General features: G+C 41.7%; 1 protein-coding gene across 1 annotated transcript; it reads left to right on the top strand.

Moving 5' to 3' along the window:
• Positions 1-1,886: 1,886 nt before the first annotated feature.
• On the top strand, positions 1,887-21,124 carry LOC147883704 (WD repeat-containing protein 26 homolog). Its single transcript, XM_087398666.1, has 5 exons — positions 1,887-2,454; positions 2,569-3,413; positions 13,050-13,151; positions 19,672-20,298; positions 20,652-21,124. The coding sequence occupies exons 2-5, from the start codon at positions 2,622-2,624 to the stop codon at positions 20,901-20,903; spliced, it is 1,773 nt and encodes a 590-aa protein (XP_087254792.1). The 5' UTR covers positions 1,887-2,454; positions 2,569-2,621; the 3' UTR covers positions 20,904-21,124.
• Positions 21,125-27,896: the final 6,772 nt, after the last annotated feature.

Here is a 27,896-nt window from a genome sequence, read left to right as displayed (position 1 = left end):
TTGAGACAGGCCAACTAATGGCACTAAAAGTGGGAGACATAGAGTCGAACAAACATCATATATCTTTACTCAAATAGTAGTGTCAAAATCACACAGTGTCAAGCCTAATCAATAGTTTCATCACTTAAGATGATTTTTTGGTCACTAGCAATGTGGCCTAATTATCCAAATCTATACATAATATCCTATGGCACACTAATTCATGTAATGTGTCCATCTATCACATAAGCTAGCCATCACCAATGAGTTGGCATAAATTAAAATCTATATGCCATGGCATCACTTGATTTCCACTATGTGAAAAATCCATACTTAGCTAGTCACCAACAAGCTTGCATACTTAGCTAGCCATCCATCGCATAAGCTGGCCATCACCAATGAGTTGGCATAAATTAAAATCTGTATGCCATGGCATCACTGATTTCCATTATGTGAAAAATCCATACTTAGCTAGTCACCAACAAGCTTGCATACTCTAATCATGTATGTGATCCCAGAAACTCTAGCCAATAGCATAAGCCAACATACACTAATGTGTATTTTCACCACCCTTTAGCCATTCACACACGCTGTGGTCCTCTCCATGAAAATCCTTGCTCTCCCCATACATTGAAACTCAAACTAAAAAGTAACCCAAAAAAGGGAGAAAGGGTTGACAAAGGGTAGTACCTCACTTGAACTGCCAGAAACCTGTCAACACTCTTGAAGAACTCTAGAAATACACTAATGGGTATTCTCAAGACAAGATAAGGGAGGGGATATATCTTCAAGACTCTCTAGCCATTCGCACACTCTAGGGTCCTCTCCATAAAAGTCCTTGCTTTTATCATACATCGAAACTCAAACTAAAAAACTAACTCGGAAAAGAGGGAGAGGGTTGACAAAGAGTAATAACTTGCTTGAACTCCTAGAAACTTGACAATTTTCTTGAAGCACTCTAGAGAGTAGTAATCCTTTCGAACTCCACGTCACATCATTGTCAATTTGCAAATAGAAGGATGGCATAGCAAGGAAGAGAACGTTGGGCAATCCCAAAGTGACATACCATCTTTATAGGCAGAGATAGCTACCACCCATGAAAAAACTATATAGAGCTCAACCATTAAACTTGTCAATTGCTATCTCGCCTTCAATCACTATGTCACCGAAATGCCTTACTTCTTGCCATGTCCAACTCCCAAAATGATACCTTGTCCGATATTTGTGGTTGGCATCCTATTTTCTATTAGATTTGCACAGCTCAAGTCTTGTAATTTGAAGAAAGTAGATTGATGCTTGCAATAGTCAAGGCTTGACTTTCAAACTTAAAGGATTTGTGATAAGAAAGAGCAGAACTTTAGGTGTTTGTGATAAGAAAGTAGATTGATGCTTGCACTAGTCAAGGCGCTTGACTTTCAAACTTAAATTATTTGTGATAAGAAAGAACAAAACTTTAGGTATTTGTTCAGATTAGTCCATCTCTATGAAAGTGGTGACCAAGCATAATTCTCAAAGGTTTTGGTTGGTTTCACTCCTTCCTGGGCTCTTTTTACATTTTATACAATGCTAGCATAGCCATGAGCAGTCCTCATACTTGAATGCTTAGTCTCTGATAAATTCACAAAAAGAACAAATCCATGGTCCTTATTTTGTTCCGTGAAAGGTCCCCCCCTAGTATGGATAAGATTATTTTTGCTCAATAGTAATTGTGAATCGATCGATCTTCCAAATACCTTTGCCTTTTGGTTTATTGCACTACGAGGTTCACGAGAAAGGTTGTTACTAGGACTTCACCCATTGATGATAACTCATTGCTACGGCGGAAATTCAATGGGGGATTATATTTCCTGAGTCTCTTCACAAAAGGAGCTATATAATAAATGGGTTGCCATCAAGGAACATTTTGCGTGTTGAGATGAGCTGAGATAAGTGAAGGTGGTGAGTTGTTTGCATGAGGAAGGAAGGATTTTGATTTGTCAAGGGGAGGAGGAAATGGCCGAGTTTCTTGTGGGAGTAGGGCTAATGTGAAATACTTACAATTCCTTTAAGTAACTAGTCCTTGCTCTTCACTCCAGCAATCATCATCATCATCACCCAAACACCTGCTCTGTGCTCCCATGTAGGTTTCTCAACAGTAGCTTCTCTCTGGTAGCTGCTCCAAAATTTCCTCTCCATGGCCTCCAGGAATGACCCACCTTGCTTCTTGCATTCTTTGCAAGGATCTTACCTCACCACATGCCGTGCTTCCTTGCATTTGCGGCTTTGCCCCCTCTTTCCTGCTCGGCAATTAGTTTACGCAATCCCAGTCCTGTTGCTTGGCTAAGACGTTGCTTCCCTGAAGCTCCTTCAGGCGTTCATCCCGAGGGTACTTGCCCATTGTCCACCATTGATTAAGCGCGGCTTAGCTTCGTTTCTGGAGGTTTCAAAGTTAATCCACCCGGATTATAGGGAAAGAGACGTGAAAGACTTAGCACGGTGTGTATCAACGAATCTACCAGAACGACTGTAGCGGTGACATGCTTGCATGCTTATATTGTCAGCCGCTTTTCACTTCGTTAAACCGGAAAATGAATTTGTGCTGTTTTGCAGAATTTGCCCGACCTATCATCTCTATGGGCTAGCTATTGAGGGGAGACCCTTTCATGGGAGGAATAGATGACGACGATCCACCACCCTTAAAGCGTACAAAGACTTCAACGACAACAGATCTCGGACTCAAAGAGCCACATACAACCGTGTTTTTGGGGTCTCCTGGCATAGCAATGGCCAGAACCTTACCCGTATCTGACAGTGATACAGTTGGGCCTGAAGGCTTCCTAAGGAGGGTGGAGCTTACTAGGATAATAACACAATCTTTGTATTCATTGGGCTACGAAAAGGCAGCAGCCCTTTTAGAGGAAGAGTCCGGCATTCCTCTTCAATCTCAGGTTATCACCGACTTTAGACAGCAAATTCTTGATGGGAAGTGGGACGAGAGTGTTGCCACTCTAATGACTATGAGATTTGTCGACCTTGATACCTTGAAGTCAGCAGCTTCCCTCATTTTGCAGCGGAAATTCTTTGAGCTTCTAAACAAAGGCGATGTTACTGGGGCTCTGAAAACACTGAGGTCTGAGATCTCTCCTTTGCAAATCAAGAAGGAGAAATTACATGATCTTGCTTCTTGTATCATTTGCCCATCCAGGGTTGAGTTGCTCTCAGCCGCCAAAGATAAATGTGTTAGCATAAATCCTCGATTAAAGCTGCTAGAAGAGCTTCAAGGTTTACTTCCGCCGTCCGTTATGATTCCTGAGAAGCGGCTGGAGCATCTCTTGGAGCAGGCATTGAACGTGCAAAAAGAGGCATGCATTTTTCACAATTCTGTGGACCAGGCTTTGTCCTTGTATTCTGATCACAGATGTGGCCGGGACCAAATTCCAACTCAGACCGTTCAGGTTCTTTTCTTCTGACCCCATCTGGACTCGATTCAGTATGGATTTACTGCAAGAAGTATTATTTTTCAGCCGTGTGAAATGTTGGGTCACAAAGGTCGTTTGGGGTTGGTTAGAAGCCTGTTACTGGTTTGCATATGAGCTGTATAATATTTTTGTGTATTCATGCCTATTTCCGGCTTTGGATGTTTTTTCGCGCTCTTCCTGTCTCGTGGAATACTTGCTTGGAAGGATAATACCTCTTGCGGTGACCTCCAAGGTAGCGACTTTATACCAAAGCCGTGAATTTGAATGGGATCCTTTTCTATGCGTGAGGATTATGTTTAAAAATAGGATAGGAGAAATTAGCTATGATTACAAGTATTGTTATATGGTACGTACAGTTGATCCCTCTTATGAGAGTGTTTTGAGAGTTTGAAGGGTTACCTCTTGTAGCATGTACATAAATGTTACAAATCTCTTATGAATTTGTTCCTTTAAAGAGTCACCATGCTATGTGCTGACAGCTGCTCGATCTTGCATAATATCATTGGATCCCATTAAGAGAGAATGTGTTCTGATTTTCACTGCATAGAAGTGAGAGCAAACTGCCCTCCAATGGGAATCTTCTATGGGTAAGGGCAGCAGGATCTTGTTGTATCTTCCCTTATGTGGCAGCAGGTGGGGCTTTCCATGATGGCATGTTTAGAGAGCAAGAAGTGGTTTGAGAGATGGGGAGTAGAAAGAAAGAAAAGAAAGAAAGAAAGAAAGTTTATCAAAGTATTTGTGAGCTGAAAGGGTGTAGCTACTAAACGAGCATCAATACCCATACAAACTAAAATGTGACAATCATAATAACATCAGTGATAACATCATGTCAATATCAATATCAATATCAATATGGTCATCTCCATCCTCACGACCATCACATGTCATCAGAGTACACAAGGCAAGACCCGGTCCAGTATCACAGCTGCACCCCCCCTCCCCCCCCCCCTCAAGGATGGTGGGGGAGTGGTAACATGAAATCAGAGATAGAGTGCTGTTGTTTGTCCGTGGATGCGGCCGTAAGCTGTCTCCTAGTTGTGGCTCTGCGTCTGACCAGGGCTATGGGGACCCCTATCGGTCGCGCTCCAACCCTGAACATGGAGGCCCTGCACCCTACCCTAGGTGGGCTTTTATGGGGCAAAGGGCCTGCAAAGCCAGCCCAAACCAGCTGACTGAAAGTCAGCCAGTTTGGGGCTGGTTGGCTCAGCCCCAGCCCCCTATTTAAGGGGGAGGACCTTGCCCTCATCGCTCATTCAGTCCTCCCTCCCTTCAGCCTCCTACAGCTCCACTCCAGCCCCCTCTGAACAGCCTGACACTCTCCAGCAGTGGCCCTCTGACCAGCCTCAGCTCTTGGCCTCAGTTCATCCCTCTTGGAAGGTGTTCACACACGGGAGTCGGGACAACAAACGGAGTAAGGTTTGGGGTCTGTTTCAGCAGCTCTTTTCAGTTATCTTTTACAGTTTGCACAGCTCACTTCTCAGCTCTATATTTCAGTCATCTTTCAGCTCTCTTTAAGGAGCCGTCACTGTACAAGGCTTCGGTTTCTGATCCTGTTTGTGAGTCCTAGGGCCGAGACTGACTCGTTTTTCAGTCTGTTCTTGTTTCTGGATAGATTGATTGATCTGGCCCACTATGCAGTTGTAGTTGACTATTTCTATGATTATGACTTTGTTAGCATAGATTAGTACTCAGCACTCGGTGGACAGTAATATATCTTTCTTTCTTTTCTCACTCATGTTGTAACTCGGTGGCCAACACAAGCCTATCCCTTGCCTTGCAGAAGTGTCCTACATCGCCAATGTGGACAGCATCAAGGTCTCGGTATTGGTCGGCGTTGCCTCTCAGGTCTTTGGGTATGCTATACATGTGCACAGTGTTGATGGTCATTTTGTTCAGTGCGCAGTAGTCGATGCACATACATAATGAACCATCTTTCTTCTGTACTAGCAGTACAGGGGAACAAAAAGGAGACGAGCTGGGCTGAATCAACCCTTTGGACAGCAAGTCCTATACCTGAGCCATAATCTCCTCTCTCTGAGTCGCACTGACTCTATAAGGTGGTCTGTTTGGTGGCTCACTACCGGGTATTAATGATCTTCTGGTCTCTTTGGGGGTAATTCCCCTGGCAAAGCATCGGAAAAGCAATCTTTAAAGATTACAAGAAACTAAAACTTATCTTTGTCTGCATCATTCATTTCAGCATGCATATCATTCTCTTTTTCTTTTACAAAGACCATGTACGCGGAAATTGCAGACTTTATTGCTTTACCACATGTAACATCAGATACAATGGGGATAGTGTCCCCTTTATTCCTGGCAACTAAACGCTGATTTTTCCCCCTATGCACAAACTCCAGCACTCTTTCAGGAAGAGTCAACTTCACTGCCTTGCGATGAAACCAAGGCATTCCCAAGACTACATCATGATGTTTCAATGGAGAAATGAAGAAGTCTTCCTAATCCACATAACTCTGTACATGAAGACGGAGCTTCCCTATCAAGGGAGTGACTGGCACATGATTCCCACAGAACATCTGATCGGCATCCAAAGCCCTGCCCAACTCCTCCATCTTTATTCCCAGCCTCAGGGCTAGGTCCTCTGATTTGAAATTATTAGTAGCCCCTGGATCAAATAAAATCAGCGCTTGCTGGTCTCTGAATTTTTCCCAAGATAGCAACAATTCTCGTTCCTCTGGGTTTGAAACATGACCCTGTTGTCAGGAATTCCTCCTGCCATTGGCTTTTGCGGTCCCCGTGGCTTCTCTGCCTCTTTTCCCTTTGAAGTTGAAGGCTTTTCTGGGCACTGGGCAGCCACATGCCCCTCTTTGCTGCACTCGAAGCATTTCCCATCTCTACGGAATTCAGCTATCTGTTCAGGGGTGAATGGAGATTTGCCTTTATAAGTCTTTGAAAACTGAGTACCCCTCGGCTTCTGAGGCTGAAACCCTATCTTTTCAACCTTGGGATACTCTTTCTTTTCTGATTTTGAAAAATCAGTTTTCTTTCTTTCGGCACGTCCTGCATGCAAGGATAGTACCATGGATGGATCTTGTAACGGCACAAGACTAGCTACTGAAGCTGAATGCATAAGGTCTTGAATGTTCTTTGCCCCCAAAGCATTCACTACTGTCTGGATTCTTGGAGTGAGACCTGCTCTATACTTTCTCATTTGGGTTCCTTTGGAGATCTTTTTGAGAGGTGCAATCTGCAAATAAGCATCCCAAAACTTTTGGTTGTACACATCCACTGTATCTCGTGCATCCATATGCAAACTGTCCCAATCTTGAAGAACACGGTCTCTAAACTGTTTAGGCATAAACTGCTGGTAGAAGGCTTTCTTGAAGTCCTTCCACTTCTTTGACGCACCCATCTGTGGTCTGTGCACTCCACCATGCACTAGCTGTCGCTGTCAAGTGCAAACTGACCATTCTTAACTTGGAGGATTCTGAAAACTTTTCTGTACCGAATGCAGCATCAAACTGCCTGATGAACAGCAATGCTTTGTCTGTATGACCATACTGTCCATTGTAGGTCATAAACTTGACAAATTTACCTCCCTCTTTGAATTCCTTGGTTTCTGTGGAAGACTTTCTCTTCCTAGACTTCTTGTGTTTCCTTCTTTTCCTTGATGGTTTATCTGATGAAGAAGAAGATACAGAAGTCGAACTCGAGGTAGACGGTGATGGACTAGGAGATCGATCTCTTCCTGCTATGGGACCATCCCCTATGAGATCTCTCTTTCTCTGGCTGTACACGAGAGTGTGCCTCTGGCATTGGCACATCATATACTGCATTAGGCATAGCTTCTGCTTGAAACAAATGCTGAGCCCTTGGATCCTTTATGAGATTTTCCATCTCTTGTATACGAGTGCGTACCATCTGCTCAAATTCTTGCTGAGTTTGTTGCACACTTCTCTGATTTGGATGTGCATCCCTATCTTGTGAATCCCACTGGATAGGTGATTGAGCCATCTTCTTACAACTCGTCTGAGATCTGCAAATTTCTCGCACACACACTGTGTATGCAACTGATGCACGCTGCCTTTGCTTTTCAAAGAGAAAATTTACCTCAACAAGAGGTGTCTTACATTCACAATCTATGCCAGTACTGGCTATCAATTCAAGGCATATACCCACATAGTTGCCAAAGCATCAACAACTATATTGCCCCTTTTCTGGCTACTGCAAATGGCTTCAAAAAGCATCTGTTTTTCCCTCTTTTCACTGCTCAAAGGCATGCGTACTCTTTTTCTGCAAATCTCTGTTTTTCTCTGCTTTTCTGCTGCTTTTCTGACAGTAAAAGTCTGACAGGTAGGTGAAATCTGCTAGCAGAAACAGTCTCTGCAACTGTCCCTTTTTTTTTTTTGGTGGGTTTTTTTTTTGGGAAACAGTAACCAAATGAAGTAACTGACTGGTTACTCTAACCAGACTAACTGGCTCTAGTCTGATTGGATGGTTACTGTCTGGTCAAACTGACCAGACTGATTCTGTTCTGGTCTGGTTTGGTTGGCTCCCAACGCGGCCTTAACCACCGTGGTCTGGTTAACCAGCTATAGTCTGTTTAACTACACCCAGACTTAGCTAGTCAAACCTGGTCTGGTTTGGTTGGGCCAACTAATTGGACCTCTAACAACTAACCAGAGTTACACTAACCACGGGTTAGCCACTTGTCTGCCGCATGTTAGCGCCACGTCAGCATCTGCCACATCAGCTTCCTGTCAGCCCTGCCACATCAGCACCTACCACGTGTCAAAGCCACGTCAGCTGCATGCGCTGCCACGTCATCATCGCACGTGTGGACCTACTGGCTGCCACGTTAGGAGCTGCCTATCTGCCACGTGTCCTCCTGCGCCACGTGTCTGTTGACCTGTGAAGACTACCTCTGCCACTTGTCAGGTCTGCCACATCATCTCTACTACCTGATTGGGCGCCATGTCAACACCAACGCCATGGTAGCAACCCTGCAAGCGCTCTGGAAGAATTAAGCGACGCTGTGACACCTGCCAGCGATTCACGTGGTACCTTCTAAATCCCGTCGGAGAGAACCTTACATCAACGTCTAGCCATTTCCAGCCCACACCTATGTGAAGACTTTACCGTAAGACCACGTCAGGTTGCTCTCTCCGAAAGCGCTCACGCTGCGTAGACTTCTGTAGGTGCTAAAAAGTTCCACCAGTGCTCACATGAGGCGGAAAGTTATCTTTCTATAGGTAATTTTATCACCATAGCGTAGCCTCCTCGAGCGCTATCGCCTTCACGAGGGTATGCAAATTGATACAGGAAGCCAAAGATCGCCTTGCACGTTCACGCGATACCCAGGCAGCTACTTCGCTCATTGGCAATTTGATCGCTTCCATTTGCTTTGACTCTCTGTCAGAGGCGTACTCTGCAATCCATGGCACCCTACGTGAAGCCATCTCGCCAGTGTTTTGGAAGGCAACGCAAATACCCACCATTTTCCCACTGTTTCACTTCGCAAAAATACCCGGAAGAGCATGACGCCGTTCTGCTTTTTTTCTTTTTGCATAATTGACCGTCGATGACGACCTTCCCTTAAGGCTTACTTTCCATTAGGTGTTCTAGGCCAAAGCCTGCACTCTTCAATCTTGGATCGTCACTTTCTAGGAAGAAAATGAAACCTTACGCTCTGATACCAATGCAATTCACTAGCTCTCTCTCTACAGATCCTCTCGCTATGAATTTACTGCAGAAATACTCAAGTAGAGCTCTCTCTCTCTCTCTCTACACACTGCTAGGGCCCAAGACAACATGTCGGGCTGGACCCCCCCGAAGGTATTTTATTTCTTGAAGAGAATCTGTTACAAGAGTTCAACGTAGAGCTGTCTGATACATACATTCCAAAAAAACGTGAATCCTTACAAGAGCTTCAAGCTCATTTCAAATTGGCAACATGCCACTTGTCTAAAATCTAGACTAAGTCTTAATTACATGCCACTAAGGGCCATTCTGGAGTCTTCAAAGCACTTGGTCACACGAACCGCCTCCTAGATGCTTGTTAGGCTCCCGTAGTACTTAGGAAAAATGACTCTTCCTAGTACTTGCAACAATTAATTAAAGCGCACCACCATGGCACCCATTAATTGTTAGCGCTTTGCATGCGAATAACACACTGTGGACTAATTCTAGTCACTGTGGGCGTCCCCATTGAATACATGTGCACACCTAAACAAATATAAAAAATATATATTTATTCTTTGGTTGACCGGAGTCAACACTCTTGATCATAATTAAGGAGCTTTGACTAAGGGTCGAGGCGCCTTAATTATAGCCAAGTCTCTCCAACCGAAGTTGGCACAACTCTCCAACCGAAGTTGGCACATCTTGGTTAACCGTGGTTAACCCTCTTGGCGCATGTCAAGTCTTGTTGACCGAGGTCAATACTCTCTGACTGTAGTCAGCTCTGTAGTTCTCTGGTTAACCGCAGTTAACCCTCTTGGTAATAAACCAAGTCTTCCTGACCAAAGTCAGGTTTACTTGTCTAGAGTCAAGTATCTTTGAGCAATCCTTTGACCATTAAAAGAACTCTTTGACCATAATTAACACATATAAAACTCTTTAATTATGATCAAATAAATGGTCAACTGTACTTTGACTTAGGATATTTACATTGTGGTGACAACAAGTCCGTAAACAACCCTTTCCTTTCGTAAGTCACTGTCAGATCACATCCCTTGAAGGGTGCCGCGTACGTGGCTGTGGGCTTCACTAACGTGTCAAAGCTATCCCTTCACCAGGGGTCTTGAAAATGCGCCTGAAAACACTGTCGCTCCAGTCAGGCCAAGGCCCCTTGCCCTTGCGTAAGGCATGCCCGGGCTGCATGGATCATCGTAAAGAATGGTCCTGTAAAGACTGCCCCTAGATATGTGTAAGGCGGCACAACATCTCTATATAGGAGCTGATCTTTCTCTCTAGTACTAACGCATAGATCTTAGCAAGTGAGTGACCAATCATGAGAGTGCGATAATTCCCTGTATCCATGGGATCACCTGCCTTGTGTATCAGCACGATGGTAATAGTACTCCAAGCAAGAGGAAAACCATGACATACCGCATGATTGAACATCCGTGTTAAGATCAAGGCCAAAAGCTCTAGCCCATGTGTAAAGTGCTCAGCTTGTAAGCCCTCATGGTCCTGTGCCCTCCGGTTATGGAGCCGACGTAATGCAGCTCTCACATTCTGTGGGGTAAAGAGGATGCAGGGGGTGGGCTGGGGAAGAGCAGACATATTAGGTGGCATCTGAGCGGGGACCTTGTAGAGGGATGTCGCATGTGTGCCATACCTTTGCATCTGTAATAGGTATAGGTGGTTTCCTCTCTGATAAGAACCCCCATGCAAAAGTGGGGTCCCCTCCACGGAATGATCAATACACCTCATCCATCCTATGCAAGAGGAAAGCTTGCCTTTTATGTCGCGCCAATCGTCGTGAGATCTGGTCAAGTGTCCCAATGCCTGCTCGCATATGAGATGAGATCTCATCTCCTTGCACTCATCATCATACCAAGAATTTGGTGGCATCTTCCCAGTTGGGGAGTGGGCTGTAGATCTGGTTGTGGGGAATGATCTAGTGGTAGCATCATGTATAGCAGATACCAATGCATCATAGGCTAGGGCGAGGTGTGCATCAATCTCTCAAGGGAGTTGCTAAATTGCGCACGTGCGAGTGAGCGCGAGAGAGAGAGAGAGAGAGAGAGAGAGAGAGAGAGAGAGAGAAGTAGAAGTAGAATTTATTAACTTCCACAGGGGGCCAAAAATGACCCATGGGACCATCTCAATACAATGTAAAGAAAGTCTCCTCAAAAAGAGGGGCCAGGAATCTATGAGTTCCTGATGACATGTAAAGAGACGGGTGACAAAAGATCCCAACGCTGCCGGAGAGGCAGTAGAGAGATCTGATGTCAACTGAGTGGAGTCCTCCAGTATTTGCTGGTAGTCCTCCCTGATATGTGCATATCGGGGGCACTGTAAAGCTACATGTGCCTCTGTCTCAACTGACTGCAAGTCGCAGAGAGTACAAACTCTGGCGTGTCTGGGCTGATGCATCCAAGCTCCCTTCTCTATAGCAAGCGTATGAGATCTGGTGCGAAACCTGGCTATATTTCTGCGATAGAGCAGGGGAATAGGTGTGCTAATGTAGGGCTGAGCAGAGGCCTCCATGAACATGTATGTAGACCAACATGAAGGGTTTATGTTGTCTTGATAATACTCCAGCTTTGTCCTCTTTTCATTTGTCAACCAGTGGGTCTGCAAAGTGCTGAGTAGGGACATTTGAAATTCTTGCATGGTGACCTTTTCAGGCGGCATGGTCAAGTATGCATCCACTTTCCATCGGCTGAACCATTTCGTTATGTCTGTTGCCCACCCTGTACAAATGATCTTACTTTTGTGATTCTTTTGAAGCTTTGTGCTGGCAGTCCATGCTCTATAAGGTAGTCTATCTGGTGGCATTTGCTGCACCTCTAGCAAATATTGCATAACTCTGATCAATGCATGAAATTCGATCGGCCTCCTACCTGTTTCCAATAGAAGCACTGAGTATGGGGTAGTGGGTTTGACACCAAGGTGCCTGCGTAGAAATGCTTTCTGCATTTTTTCAATCTCATTCCATGTAGATGCTGAAATACTGCCTCCCCATACTTCCACTCCACATAACACTGTCTGCACTACATATGCAGCAAACAATACATTTCGAATTTTCCAATTGCTGGTGTCAGAATGCCTGCAGTCATTCCCAAACTGGTGTCAGTGTGCCTGATGTCAATCCCCCAATACTTGAAGGCACTGACATATTCAATAATCTGTCCATCAAAAGTGATCTCTGGAGGATGCTTGGGCTGATTGGTACATAGTGCCATCATCTTTGTTTTTTCTACATTCACTTGCAGCCCACTTTCACTGCAAAAAGTCTCGAGGACCTTTAGTAGTTCGTGCATGGAGTCCGGGTCGTATGCAAAGAGAGAGAGAGAGAGAGAGAGAGAGAGAGAGAGAGAGAGATGCAATGTTATAGAAAACATTTTTCCCAACTAAAAGCAATGCTAAAGCTCCAACTTGACAATTTTGTAAAAGCATTCAAATACTAACATTTGTAAATTAAACCTGAAATTTTATTCCTTGAACTTAAAGGAACCCAAGGATCCCAACATTGAGACCCAGTGGAGTGGGTCTCTAACCGTTCGTAGATGGGTCATGCTACTCGTATATATAATACAGCATCAATAATGTTCTCATAGAAAGCCCCTTTGGTTCTTGGCGAACTCATGTTCAATACTTATAAATATATAGATATACAAATGTCTTTTAAACTTAAGTCACAAGTGTTGCACGTCCTGTTCTTTGTTGATATTTGTGTATGGTGCTTTTTCTCCTTCGGATCTTGGGGGAAGTGGGAGGCTAAAACATGATTATTAAAGGCTATTTTGTAACCTGTGTGGTGCCTGCATTAGTAATGGAAGTATGTTGCTTTATTTTGGATTGATGTGCATTAAAGAGACTACATTATATTGTTTTGCTCTGATTGTGGAAAAGGGAAAATTATGTATAATGAGTTCCTGTGATCTTGCCCGAGGTTTCTCACTGGACGATGCTGCTTTCCAGGTGTTGGATGTTCATGAGAACGAAGTCTGGTTTTTGCAGTTTTCACATGATGGAAGACACTTAGCTTCTGCTTCAAAAGATTGCACAGCAATTATCTGGGAGGTATCTTTTCAGTTGATTTGATGATGTGGAATTGACGTGCTTTTGACATTTTCCTATTAAATAGTGTGTGAGTCACTGGGACTAGAAACTTAATGCTGTCAAGCAGATGATACGAATAAGTGACAGATGTTCGGTCCACCTTTAGAGTAATTGTTTAGATTGTTGGAGATATTAAAAGTAGTGTCAATGTATTAATAAGGCTAGAAGGGTAGAGGCACACACTTTTTCTCTTACCTAAGGTTTTTCCCCCTAACCGCAATAAGTAGTTGAGTTAGTAACATTATTTGAGTAACATTATTTGATTTGTTAATTTGAGTAACATTATTTGATTTCAAAGTTTATTGTGGGTCAGGTATTGTTTGCATGGTTGGGATGGGTATTTTCTTATTTTGGACCATGCATCATGGACAAGTGCATATCTTTTACATCGGTGGGCTTCTACCATATTGGTGTGTGGCCAATGTGTATGAAACTTTGTAGAGGCATTAGTTGAGAAATTTCCATCTCCTTACAAAGTTTGATGTGGAATGGATATCGTTTTCATGGTTGGGCATGCACATTCCTTTGTTTTTTACCATGCATCATGCATAAGTGTTTAAAGTATGAATCAATAGGCTTCTACCATATGCTTGTGTGTCTAATGGGTATGTTCTTTTTTAGAGGTCTTTTTCTTAGAGTCATATATTGGGCATGTTACATTTCATTGTTTTGGACCATGCATCATGCATAATTGAAAAATATATACTTCAGTGGGCTTCTACCAGGGGGGTGTGTGTGTGTGTGTAGGATGTGTATGATAGTGCCATATGTCTATGTACCCTATGGGTATGATACTTTTCAAGGCCTTAATTTGAGTAAGATTCACATTCTTGCTAATTTTTGTGTGTTTCCTATTGTTTAGATGGATGTGCATGCATATTTCCTTGTTTTTTACCATGCATCACCGGAAGTGTAAAAAATATGCATTGGTGGGCTTCTTCCATATGTGTGTGTGTACAATGGATATGATACTTTGTATAGGCCTTACTTTGAGAAGTATTCATATGCTTAAATGAAAATTGAGACCTTTATTTTTACCATGCATTATACATCACGTTTCTTTGTTTTTATTATAGCCTATAGGGCAATAGAGATGCAAACTATATTCCTCCCTTGCACCCAAATATATCTATGCAGTCACAAAGATTTAGGAAAGCTTCTAGGAATTATAGAGAGAACACGAGAGCACACTTGGATTAGGTTGGTGTAGAGGACCCAAGGGACACACATAAAGAATATAGCTTCCCAATCGTAAGCGATAAGAGGATAGATAAGATGAGGGAGTTGTCACCACAAAGCAAGGGTACAAAGGTTGTGCTTTTGAAGGCCCCATCGATCTCCACCAAGAGGGAGGATGCAATGCCAAACATGGGCATCGCCCCTTTTTTAACACTGATAGGACACATGCACTGTCTAAAGGGTGCTTTTCCAAGGGAGGGAAAGCTTATTGGCCTCAAGTCTCATGATTGTGATGTGTTCTTGTAAGTGTGCTTGTCTTTCAATTTGTCAAATGGTGATGTCTTAAATTTTCATTTGTATATATAGTTCATCTTCCCCATTGTGGTGAAAGGATGCTTATCAAAAGATGTTAGAAAAGCTATCTTACAAGATTAGAAGCATTATGAGGTATGCTTTCTATCAATGATTTGATATCATTTTAGTACATTCCTAAAGTCTTTAACGAGTAACATTAAAATCTTGTTTGCATGTGGTAAACATGGAACTCTTTAAAGGAGATCCTTATCAAGAATCATAAGCTAGGTTATACTCATCAGAGCTATATACCGACTTGATAAGCACTCCTTATTGAGCATTATGACAATCTATGTGCCGGGCTATGTGCACACACTTGTACACATAGTGGAGAGGTAGCCACTGTGGGTATAGTTCATATTTGTTTGATATTTTTCTTGGAAAATTTTATGAGAATTCAAAGGTATTTAAAAGTCAAAAGGCAAGGAAATTTAGAGACAAATGCACTCTCGGTTTAGCAAAGATGAAAGAAACTATAGAATTGGGAAGTAATCACCCCATATTTAGCCATACCAAAAATTGTTTTGGTCATATGATATTGAACCCTAGTTAATGGTTGAAGTAGGGTTTTCTTATGTCAACACTCTTCTACTGCACGCTCTCATTCTCTCCTATTTTGAATTAAAAAAATTTTAGCACCAGCCCCTTTCTGGTCACCACCTTTTGGAACAGTTTTGTTGGGGGGATTTTTGCTGGTTGGTTCTCCAGGGACTGGGTGCCACTTCTGCAGGCTTTTTTCTCCGAATCTGCTGATTTGACCACTTTTTGAGAGAGTAAAACCTCTTTTGGAGGTGCTGTCACTGTCTGTGGACTGTCCACACTTGTTTGTGGACTGCTGCTATTGTTATGGACTTGGGCTCCATCATTTCCAGCTCAGATTCTCTGTTTCTGAATAAGTCACACCTGTTTTTTGAGCTGGGGCCTCTGTTTTTGGGCCGGTTTCTAGCCGCCACCTCTTATTTGATGCCAATTTCAGACCTGTTTGTGCACATTGCTGCTTAGGCGTTCTTTCAATGGCCTGGTTCAGTTTCAGCCAAGATACGAGCAGGTACAGGTGTACTGTACAGATCACACAGAGGATGGTGCTCCCACTGAAATCTCCTTGATCTATTTGATCCTCTCTATAATTACTTTCATTTTTTAGAAACATGCTAACATTTTCCTTTTTAGGGACTCTAGGTCCTAGAAAATCATTATGGAATTGATAAAACTCAATTCATTAACCATTGGCATTTGGCTTAGGGAATCTGGTACCACATTTTATTTTTCCTTTCAATATGTCAATTGAATATCAATCTCTTGCACTAATTCAATTCTTCCTTCAAATTCTGGATGATTGTAAATCCATTTGATACTTTGTTGATCAAATATGATCTCAAATTATAAATAGTGCCTCCATGTCTTCAATACATAAAGTATAGCATATAGTTCCTTCTCATATGCCGATTAATTCCGTCGAGCATGGTCTAAGGGCCTTAGCACATGGATGGGGCTAGCATGGGTTTAGGATGAGAATCTTTTTGTCATCATTACTCCCATCCTACACCAAGTGGTCTAGGATGGATTTAGAATGGGAGTAGCCACCTTTTTTCCCATCCTGGACCATGGCCTCTAGACCCTGGCAGCCAGAATGGGTTCCCCTTTTTTAGGGATTCAAAAACATGCAAGGATGACATGTATTCTTGTCCCCACGTGGTCCCCACCTCCTAAACACATGAAATGATGCCATGTGTCCTCTTCCTCCTAAACCCATCCCTAGTTCTTTTTTTGTTAGCACACGGTGGGATGGGAATAGGATAGAAATATGCATGGGACCACTTGGGACCACCTTTTCCCATTCCCATCCTATTTCTTCCCATGTGTTAAGCCCCTTCTTACTTTCAAAGCTATTGTTTGCAAAGTCACGAGCATCTGTTTCAACCACAAATGGCTTGTTGGAATCCACTATCTTTAAGACAAGGGTTGCAAATGTAGCTACTTTTAGTGTTTCAAAATCTTCCTTTTATATCCTAGATGAAGGTACTTCTCTTCCTTAAGCTAATTCATGATAGGAATAGCTATTTCAGCATATTCTTGGATGAATCTTTTACAAAATCCAAACAAATAATCCAAACAAATACGAGAATATTTGTATTTTCTTCTAAGTTTGTTGGATGTGGCAATTGTAATATGGCTCTTACCTTTTCAGTCCATACGAATATGATATGTCAAGTACTGTACTTCTTTTACAAAGAATCCACACTTGGATTCTTTAGCAAGAAGAGAGTTATCTCTAAGCAATTAGGACACTTTTTCAAATGGCTTCTTTCTTGTTTTAGTATAGATGAGGAGATCACCTAGAAAATACTATAGTAAAATTTTCTAATATGGCCTTAAAGACACTATTTGTAAGTGTCATAAATGTTGCTGGAGCAGCCAGCCCCATGACATTCCTTTAAATTGGTAATGCCCATACCTAGTACGAAAAGATGTTTCGATCAAGAGAAACTTTATGCTTTTTAACAATGTCAAGTAAGAGTTTACTCTTTTCAAGTGAAGAAGAAATTAATTTATCAAAATAAATAAAATCTTAAATAAATATCTCGCATTCTTATTGGTATGGGAGTCATTTGAATTCCATTGAATAAAGAACTGGATATTAGGTATGTCATGTTCCCCTTGAATCTGGAAGACTTGTCGAGATGCATAACTTAGAAAGCCAAGGCGTCCTCATAGCCTTCAATGTCCACCTCTACACCATATATGAGGGTGTCCCAAAATTTTCTATCACTGCTCTTTACAAGAGAGACTACATGTGTGGCACTTAGACTCTCAGGTAACTTCAATTTCATGGACCATTGATCTTACTTCTTTCCTTGATATTTCCATGTATCCTCCTTAGATCATGAGGATCAAGAGTGGGCTGTGACATTGCTGATGATAAACAACACATACGTGTGCTATCCTCATAGTAAACCTCTAGTTCTGTGTGCTTTTTTGTTCCTTTAAGCAGTAGCACTAGTACGACATGTGCTTGTTTTTATTGAGGTTTAGGGCTTTAGCTTCCATCTTTTGATTTCTTGGGCAGTTTTAAGCATAACAATCTTTGTGTAGACATTTACAGCAAAGGTTTTCTTGCTTAGCTTTTTCATAGTCCTTGTTTTTCAAAGTGGATACATTTGAGTTTGGAGTTTCTTGGGTTGTGCTTGGAAAACTCGTTTTTAAAATTAGTCTCATTCTTTTTAAATTAGGAATTCTATTGAATTCGGGAACAAAGCTAGTTTTGATCAATAGTTCACTTTTAGATCTTCCTGTTGTATCATCATAAATCTAGGCATGCTTGACATCTTCTTCAAACATATCTGTTAGATCTCTCACAAAACCCCTTATTCTTTGAAATTCATCAATGCGTTTTCGTTTGAGGATTGCTTTTCTATAATTAGGTGTATTATTGGAACGAAAGCTCACATGCCTTCTCAAGCTCATTTTGTTTGCTTAGACCAATACTTGGGGGTTTCGTCAGTAATTGTAAGGATCATCCACCATTTACATGATTTATTACTCAGGATTAGACTAGCTTCCTCAACTTGATTCTCAAGAGGTGTATTTCTAAGTTTTGGAAATCTTGCATTTTGATAAGAACGTATTAATAGTGTCCTTATTTCTTTCTTTTTCTTCCCCACTATACATCGGTGGTTTTGGGGCTTTCAAGACATTTAAGATTTCTCTAAGCCGAGGGGGAGATGCTTCAAATTTCTCCCCCTCTTCAAATTGATGTGGAGTTGGCAATTCACCTTTAAAATTTAGAGATTACAACTTTGAAACTACTTCAGGCAGAGTTTTGAATGAATCATTGATTGACTCTAATTAAGTGTCTATGTCTAGGTTTTTGAATTCCGAATAATAATTGCCATACTCTACTTCCGTATTAATAGCGTCCTTATTTATATTTTTCTCTTCCCCATTATGCATTGGTGGTTTTGGGGCTTTCAAGACATTTGAGATTTCTCCAAGTCGAGGTGGAGATGCTTCAAATTGATGTGGAGGAGTTGGCAATATACCTCTAGAATTTAGCGTCTTTGCCTACTCAGACGCCTTCGACAACTGCTTTCGCAAATTGGGCAAAAAAGTGTAGATGACAGCCGCGGCGCCTCACTAGCAGTGTGGAAGGCAACAGACTGCATGGAACAAAGAAGATGAACTAACCGACTCTAATACTAGTGTAAACGATTTTTCATACATAGAGGGCTTTTGATCTACCCAGACAAGGGAGAGGATCAACATAGAGGGCTGAAGAGTGGTCCTTTTTGGAATGCAAGTGTGAGTGATAGTTCAGATGCAGATTGGTATTTTGAAAGTGGTGCATCTAGGTAGATTACTTCTGGGAAGCAGTTGCTTATTGTTGCAGCTCGCTCCTGTAGCAAAACATCATCATGTGCCAATTATCTTGTGAAGGGAGTTGGAAAGATTACTTCTTGGAAACTCTGACATCCTATTATAGTACGTGCTCTTCTCTCCTATTATGAATCTGACGAATTTTAGCACCTGTTCCTTGCCTCCTTGCAATCTCGTTTACATTTTTCACATAGATTACAAAGTTTGTGAGTTTAGGATCTGTGAAGTATTTTCAGTTGTCGTGAGTCTCTGGGCAGATATGTTTTGAAGATATATGAATTCCTCTTTAGACATTGTCATGTTTTGTTTATGCTTGATGAGGCTGGTGTTGAAGCATCCATGTGATCAAAGGTTTGTTCGTTTTCAGAACAGCTATTGGATGATGTAAATAGTATCCTTTGCAGGACTGACCTTTGGAGCATTTTTGGTCATTTCATTTTGTTTTTCTGTAGCTACATCTCTTTCTACTTGGTTTTCATTTCCTGATATGCTTGACGAAGAAAAAGATGTGGTGGTGTCTAGGTGGCAATACAAAGCCAACCATGTGACCTGTTTTGGGTTGTTCTGGGGCCAGGTCATACATGAAGATTTTGTTCAGCTGAAGTACAGGTTGACGGGCCATCAAAAGCCTGTTTCCTTTGTTGCCTGGAGTCCGGATGACCGGTTGATTCTTACTTGTGGCAATGAAGAAGTTGTGAAACTTTGGGATGTTGAGTCTGGGGAGTGTAAACGTACCTTTCATAAGCCCAACAGCAGTTTCAATGCATGTGCCTGGTTTCCTGATGGGAAGCGGTTTATTTCTGGTGGTGGTGATACATGTATATATATATGGGATGTGGAGGGAAAAGAATTGGATTCCTGGAAGGGAGTGCGGATGCCTAGAATCAATGATCTGGTTGTCACACCAGATGGCAATCATATGATCAGCATTTGCGAGAAGGATATCAGGATTTATAATATGGTCATGAAGGTAGAACGACTGATTGAGGAGGAAAAGTCAATTACTTCCCTCTCTGTATCAAAAGATGGAAGGTTCTTGCTGGTGAATCTTGTAAATCAGGAAATACACTTGTGGGATATTGCAAGCAGCTCTAAGCTGCTATTTAAGTATAATGGACACCGACAGACACGTTATGTTATTAGGTCTTGCTTTGGAGGATCTGATCAAGCTTTCATTGTAAGCGGCAGTGAAGATTCGCAGGTGTGTCCATTTTTATACCACATCTTGCGCAGAATCTATCTTTAGGCTGTGCTTTCTTGTGTGTAGTTACTGGACTGCTACAGTTTTAACTAGTGTCGGGCCACTAAGTCAGGTGAGTGTTCTTTACTTGGAAGAATGAATTAGTAGCCACGCTCAGTTTAGTCCTGAATAAGTGTGGCAAGAGGAAATGGGAAGTTGGATTATGTAGCAGTAGAGCTTTGAAAAGATTGCAGATATTGTAGTGAGATCAAGACTTGAGATCTGTTGCATAAGCTATTGTTTAATGAGAATGTATGCTACAAAAAGTTTTCCGATTTTAAAACGAGTGTATTGATTGTATTGGAATTGTGCAGGTGTACATATGGCATCGAGGCAATGGGGAGCTTTTAGAAATCCTGCCTGGCCACTCTGGAACAGTGAATTGTGTCAGCTGGAATCCTGTTAATCCCCACATGTTTGCATCTGCCAGTGATGACCACACCATCCGCATATGGGGGTTGAATGAAAATGCGTATAAATGGAAAGGACCATTCACTTGTAATGGCATTGTACATATGGTGAATGGTGGCCCCGTCTTGCCAATGGAAAGCTTGGGGCCTCACTGACAATCATTCGGGGGACATTTTGGTCTGATTAAGTGAAGTATCTTCAAGCATTGTAAATGTCCTCCTGTTTCTCATTCAACAAAAGAGCAATTGTGTATGGTCGCATAGTGGTGTAACAATGGAGTCATGGTGTTGTCGGATGTCCACATGGTTGTGATCATTTCTTCTTTTGAGAATTATTCCTATCACTACGCAATTGATCCTGAAGTCCCATTATTAATTGGTAATGCTCTAAACCATCATGTTGATGTCGTCCCTACAATTCCTTCCTACCCTTTTGGGTAACCTGAAAATATGGATGGTAGTGCGCTTGCAAATAATTTGTCAAAGTGTTTGTGAATGCCTCCAGCACTCAGTTTCGAGGATTTTGTGGTACACCAAAATACTTGAATCCTGTTCAAAAGATCACTAGCTCCCCTCCTGAATAAAAAATACTCAATAAAGATTTCATGGTTATCTGAATGGTACGTGATTAACACGAAAAAACCATAAATAAAGATTTCATGGTTATCTTAATGGTATGTGATGATGGTTATGGAAGCAATTGTAAACAAAGATTGCTCTTTACTGCTTTAGCAAGCTGCACGCTTTTCTTGTGTATTGCTAGTCTTTTTAGTTAATTGTCGACACATGTGGATTTATCTTTAGTTAATTGTCGACACATGTGGATTTATCTTTAATAAAAGGAAAAGGAGACGGTTCAAGGAACTATATGTAAGATGAATATTTCCTTTGTGACCTATACTTGTTTGTGGTAAGCATTTTCATTGGTGATATGCCGTAATTGAAATTGCATTTTTTGTGACAAGAAGAGGACAAAACATGGTAGGAGATTGGAGCACTAGGGACACCAATCAATGTAGAGTATTTTAAAAGAGTACATATATATATGTGAACCCTTTGAGGCTAACGTAAGGGGTTTAACCCTCTTGCTTTTAGCACTCTAGTGACACATATGCACAAAGGAGGATAACATATAAAGTTGCCTTACTTCAAGATGATGAGTTTGGTGTTGAAGGAGTATCTTAACTCTAGGTTAACTCATGAACCTAATAGTGTTTCTCAAAAAGAAAGAAAGAAAAAAAAGAAATATTAATGTCTTTGGGAGGCCTTGAGGGCCTATGAAACAAAGTACAAGGGCAACTCAGACAAGCCATTGTGGGTTGAGGCAAAGGGCTTGCCAGGGCCCTTGCAAGCTTCAAAAAACTCAAAAGTTAGCCAGTCCTTGAAATTGGTACTCCAAATACATAGCTAGGGTACCATGGTGGCTCTCTTGTGAGTGGCGTAGATCTCATGTCTGTATTTGTCGATTCGTCTCTCATTGTGGCGAGGGGCATGATTATCATGATCTCTATATTGGGAGGGCCATATCAAGAGATACCTTGAACGGTCCCCTTTGAGTAGAGCTGGGATGGGCCGAACCTCCATCGTGCGTGCTCTGGTCAATCCTTGCATCGTGCGTGGTTTGTCTCTAACTCCATTGCTCCATGTCGTCTCTTCCCACTGATCCATGTTGACCTCATGTCAGCTATCTCCTCCTCTATCCCACTATGTCTTAGGGTTGGCTCAAATGCATACCAATGTGACATGTCACTGAGCTCGATTTATCTTTGTCCCTCCTGGCTATTGTTTGATTTTCACTCTAGGGTCTTTGTGTCGATGCATCTCCATTAGATAGAGACCATTGCAGCTTTGGTCATGAAAGTGAATCCGTTGAGAGGCCCAAAACCATGTCCTTAAATGCTCATCTCTCTCTACCTCTACTAGCATGCATAACTTGCAGATCCGCTACTCTCTAAGCATGCCTTTGGCTCTCCTTGTCTCAATCCTATGTTGATGGGATGAGACTTGCATCTATCTGATGGTAATTCTCAATGCGTGTGAGACTTCTCTGCCCTCCAGATACTCGGCTCTGATAATTGCTCCATACTTTGATACTCTAACGAAGTGGTTGCTTAGAACTAGATCTTAGTGGGGGGAGAGAGAGAGAGCAACAATGCTAAGGAGCCTAATTGACTCATGTGAAGCGACTCCTAGGAATCGAAAACACACACACCACAACATGGAGAGAGAGAGAGAGAGAATGCTAAGGAGCCAAATTGACTCATCTGAAGCGACTCCTAGGAACCGAAAACACACACGCCACAACATGAATCACAGCTTCAACCATTGAGATCCATGCATGTTTTACAAAATTGGGTGGGGAAGGATGGCTCACACACGGAGAGAGAGGTTTCCTGAGAGAGAGAGAGAGAGAGAGAGAGAGAGAGAGAGAGAGAGAGAGAGAGATTATTCACCAAATGTTGAATATGAGCTATGTGATTAGGACAATGTTACAAAGTTAGAAATGTCTTTCAAAGAAAATGAAAAAAGAGAACTTCTACTAGAGACTGTGGTTCTTACATCAATTTAAGGTTGAGAACATGGTAGGTTTTCTCACCCTTCTGAAACTCTTGAATGTCAAAACTATAGACAATTCAAAGAGCAAGTCTATGAAATTGATTCTCACTTGGATTGGAGAATGTTAGTTCTGAATTCATTGAAATTAACCTAGAAGCATCAATCAAATTCAATTCAACGTTACTACGACCTAGAGGCTAGAGAAGAAAGGGCCTAAGAAGTAGCCTCAAAATAGTACATGATATACTTTTCAGCTATTTTAATTTTTATGCCTTGATGGAATATGAAAATAGCTAAAATCAAGACAAACATTAGCAATAAGTACATTGATGGCTTGTGAATGATTGAGCATCCAACCATGAGTTATCTAGATAATCAAAGGGGTAAGGATCAAAGCTATAGTTTCTAGTTCTTTCATATCAATGGTTCTCCTAGTTTCATCTTTAACCTATTAACAACAGACAAGGAAAAAAAAGAGAGAGGGCACGTGGCAGCTTTCAAAAATAGCAACAGCCACATGTCAAGTCAATGTACATTTGGGGTGTTTGACGTCTCTCATTTTGGCGGTGGTGCTTCAATTGAACGTTTTGAGTTTTGGTTCCAACGTTCAGCCCCTTCACATTTCGATTGGTTCATGTGCGATTTCTTAGTTGTGGCTTCCACTCCTCTCCTGCTTCCTCTTCCATTAAATTTCAAGATCTAGCACCTCCAAATCCCCTCCCATCAACCGCTATTTTTGTCCCCTTTTCTCTCTCTTCCTTCTTCATCTTCTTGCTTGCTATTTGTGTCCCCATTTTTTTCTCCCCCTTTCTCTTTCTAGTCTCTTCTTTATTTTCACTCTCAGCTTCCACATCAATGATTTTGATCATTCCCCTTTCTCTCTCTCTCTTCTTTTTCTTGCTTGCTATTTTTGTCCCCATTTTTTTCTCCCCCTTTCTCTCTCTGCTTCTTTTCTTTTCCTCCTCCAGGGCAGGCCTTTTTTGAATGTATTCAACTTGTTTGATTCGGCTGAAGCTCAATCGTGAACGTCATGTGTTTTGTTGCGTCCACGTAGAAGATGATTGAGACGATGCGGCCACTGTTACGAGAGATATCGGAGGTGGTAATAGTTCAGCAGCGGGTTGCGCTGCAGGCGCTATTACAAGCTAAGTGCCAGAACAGCTGCATGATTTAAGGGAGCGTGCCATGACACCGTGGTTGCACGTTTCGAGGATGTGTTTTGATCGTTGGACGGTTGGGGTGTTTCATATGCAATCGTCCTCGCTTTTCTCTTCTCTCCAAAAAAAACTTGAGGATTTCGCCAGAAATGTGCAGGGATGAACAACAAGGCAGTGGGTACTGCTGATTCCTGATGATCGGAAGGCATGCGAAGAGTCATGGGGAGAGGGATGCAAGCATCGTGCGGAAGGGGCGAGCAATGAGGGATCGCCATGAAAGCTTGCACAATATGGAGGAGGCAAATGATCAGCCAAGAGATAGACGTAGCCGGAGCATAGCGAACTCACAGGTATTGGAATTGTGTAAGCAAAGATTTTCAACTGAGTTCGAAGGATAGAAGGTCAGACTGTGTGTCCAATCAAAGCAGTTTGGTAGGGAAGTCCACATATCAAACATTCAGAAGATTAAACGTGAAAGGAGATCCCTAGTAACCAGCAAAAAGGTTCGATGCAAGAACAATCACACGCAAAACTTCTATCGTGAATAGAAGCCAGATCTCGACGTCTGTATATGGTTTGAAGATAGTTTGGTTGGGGGATCGTCTCATGCAACAAATTCGATTAACGAGTGTGGAGAGACAAAACGGGGCACAGCAAGGCAAAAAGCGGTGGGGGTTTTGAGGAACAATCTTGCAGTAGGAGTGCAGGGATAGCGAGGCAGACGATGTAGCTTAGGTCATGCGGATGTGGGAAAGCAAGGGGGGTGATGAAGAGAGGGCAAGATCATCGAAAGTGCAAGGCACAAGCAGCATAAATTTTCAAGAAATGGAGGTCTTTCATGCCTCAACGAGTTAGTTTTCGAATTCAGGGATACTAAGAAAGATCACATCAAGTCTTCTTTGAGTGGTTGAGGGCTACAGCCGAAGGCGCGACCATTGCCACAGGCTTGGATTGCAAGAAGGCCTTTGATAATAAGGAAAAATTGGAGAGACCAAGCACGAGCTCACATTCTGTAAAAGCAACATCTGCAGAAGCAAGGTAGAGAGGACAAATCCAGCTTGATCAAGGCAACAAATAAGGATGCCTCAACAGTGTAGACATCAATTGACTGAAAATCAAAGCATACTAAATGGAGAAGCCTTGCTGTTTCTGGAAAGACGTGCTCGCCAAGTACATGGTTTCGCCTGTGGGAAGAGTGTGACTCAGATGAAACTCATACTACAAAATTAAGATGCATATTAGCTTGCTCAAAATTCTTCAGATGCTATGGAATTTTTTTTTCTCAAGAAAGGCTATGCAAATTTAGTCTACTACAAAGTGTGATTGATTGTCAATGCTCATCCAAAGTATAAAGAAGGATTGTTTACATCGGAATGGGAAGGAACCAGAAGCGTGGAGATCTACAGCTAATATACTTCAGCAGCGTAGCACGGGTTGCCTACTTATCCCTCTCCTCGTTAACGCTTCGTCCTCTTTTCACTCCCCATCTATCAATACCCTTTCTAACCTCTCTAAATTGTTGTCCCTAACTTTTCTAATGCCTAAATTATTCTTTTACCCTCCCCTCCCTCCATGGTCTTAAAGTCCATTTTGAACTTAACTTTAATCATGTCCCTAGGTAAGTTTTTTATTAATTAAATTTATTTGTAAAGCTTAATTCTTTATTTTCTCTATCCCTTCTCTTCTTATCCATAAATTTCCATATGCTTTCTTACCGAATTCATTACCCCCCTTTTTAAAGAGCCAATAAGAATTTTTTTTAGTTTTGTTTAGCAATTATACCCATGAGAACGGAAACGCGGTTGCACTAAATTTGTAAATAAAAGAATAATTCATAGTTAGGGAAGTATTCATGTGTGTGTGTGTGTGTGTGAAATACATTTACAAATCAAATTTAGTATGTGTGTGTGTGCAGGCTCACAATAAATATAGAGGACAAAGGTCATTTTGGTAAAGACTCACAAAAACAACCAGCCAACCTCTTTTATGAGGGTAGCAAGGTTGAGGCAAGTTAGTCGATCCTAAGAGATAGGGAAAACCTGTGTCAAGGGTGCATTGAACACCTTTACGTATTTACAGTTTAAGTTCATTACCATAGGTAGAATGATTGTGTGGAGAAAAATAGAGCCAAGGTGGAAATAGTGAGGTTTAAATGAGTACAAGGTGGCATTATAGATATTCTTTACAAATGTATGGAATAGAATATGGAGACAAATCGCATGAAGGGCCTTGGTTTTCATGCTTGAGATCTTCAAGGAAAGGATAATCTATTTATTGTATAACTAGATTAGACAAGAACCAACGTCCATAAACTATCAAGTCTGCCCTATCCGTGCACTCATTCACTCCTTACTCCACTTGTGACTTAAACTTCACTTAAGAATCCATATGATTGTCTATATTTTTCTAGGTAAAGCGATAACAAGCAGGGGAAAATAGGCATTACCTGTCTACCCAAACGTAACTATGATGTTCTAACACCTAGTTTGTTTGGATGGTGGCAGGTAAGTGGACCCCGACCTCGAAACCTGGACTGCCTGAGGATTTGACATCTTTTTTCAATATTATGTTTGTCAAACTCAATATTATTAAAAAATTCTTAATTTTGATCAAATTTTTTGCAAACTCTAGTTGCATTTTTCAACTTAGATGTCTCAAACATTTTTTCCTTATATGTTAACTTTTTATCCAATTGATGGAATTAATTGTATGGCTCAAATATTGATGGGACTTTTTAATCTAAACACACACACACACACACACACACACACACATACACACTTTCATTTTCCCATTTACTTGGTGTCCCACCATAGAAGGTTTTAATAAAATTTCCCCCTCTCCGATGTTTTCGCTTTGCTACTTCATCTTGGCCTTTAACCTTATGAGCACTAAGTGTCTTTCAAGTGCTTATTGCCCCCATTGTCCCTCAATCTTGATCGTCTAAAGCTTTTTAATTTTATTTTTGGAGTTAACTTAATTCCCCCTGCTTGCTAGTACCCTCTTTTAGCCAAACCTTTTTTGCCTAATTGTCCCACGCTCTTTTATCTCTTGTCTAACTAATTCTCCTACCTAACCTTCTCCCTAGCTAACTAAAGCCTCTTGTCTTACTCTATACCTAGGTAGTTTATCCTTTACTCCCACCCACCTTTTTAAGTATAAAACTTCTATTTAACCCTCTTTTATTAACCTAACCAACTTACCAACACTAGCTACACCCTTACCTCCCAGTTCCCCCTTGTTTTCCCACTTCTTCTTGGTGTTTAGTTCTATATATACTAGGTTGTTCGAAAACCCCCCACTAGTTTTGATAATTATGACTAACACAAACCACCCTTTCTTATTTCTTTATTACGTATTAATTATTTAAAGTGCCCTTGAGCTTTATTAAACCAACTCATAGTTGCACATTGTATTGGTGAGCACACACTCTTTT

This window comes from Dipteris shenzhenensis, chromosome 27 (assembly GCF_047967505.1).
Source record: "Dipteris shenzhenensis isolate YYH24624 ecotype China chromosome 27, Dip_SZ_1.0, whole genome shotgun sequence".
Lineage (NCBI taxonomy): Eukaryota > Viridiplantae > Streptophyta > Polypodiopsida > Gleicheniales > Dipteridaceae > Dipteris > Dipteris shenzhenensis.
This window is presented reverse-complemented; position numbering and strand designations above follow the sequence as displayed.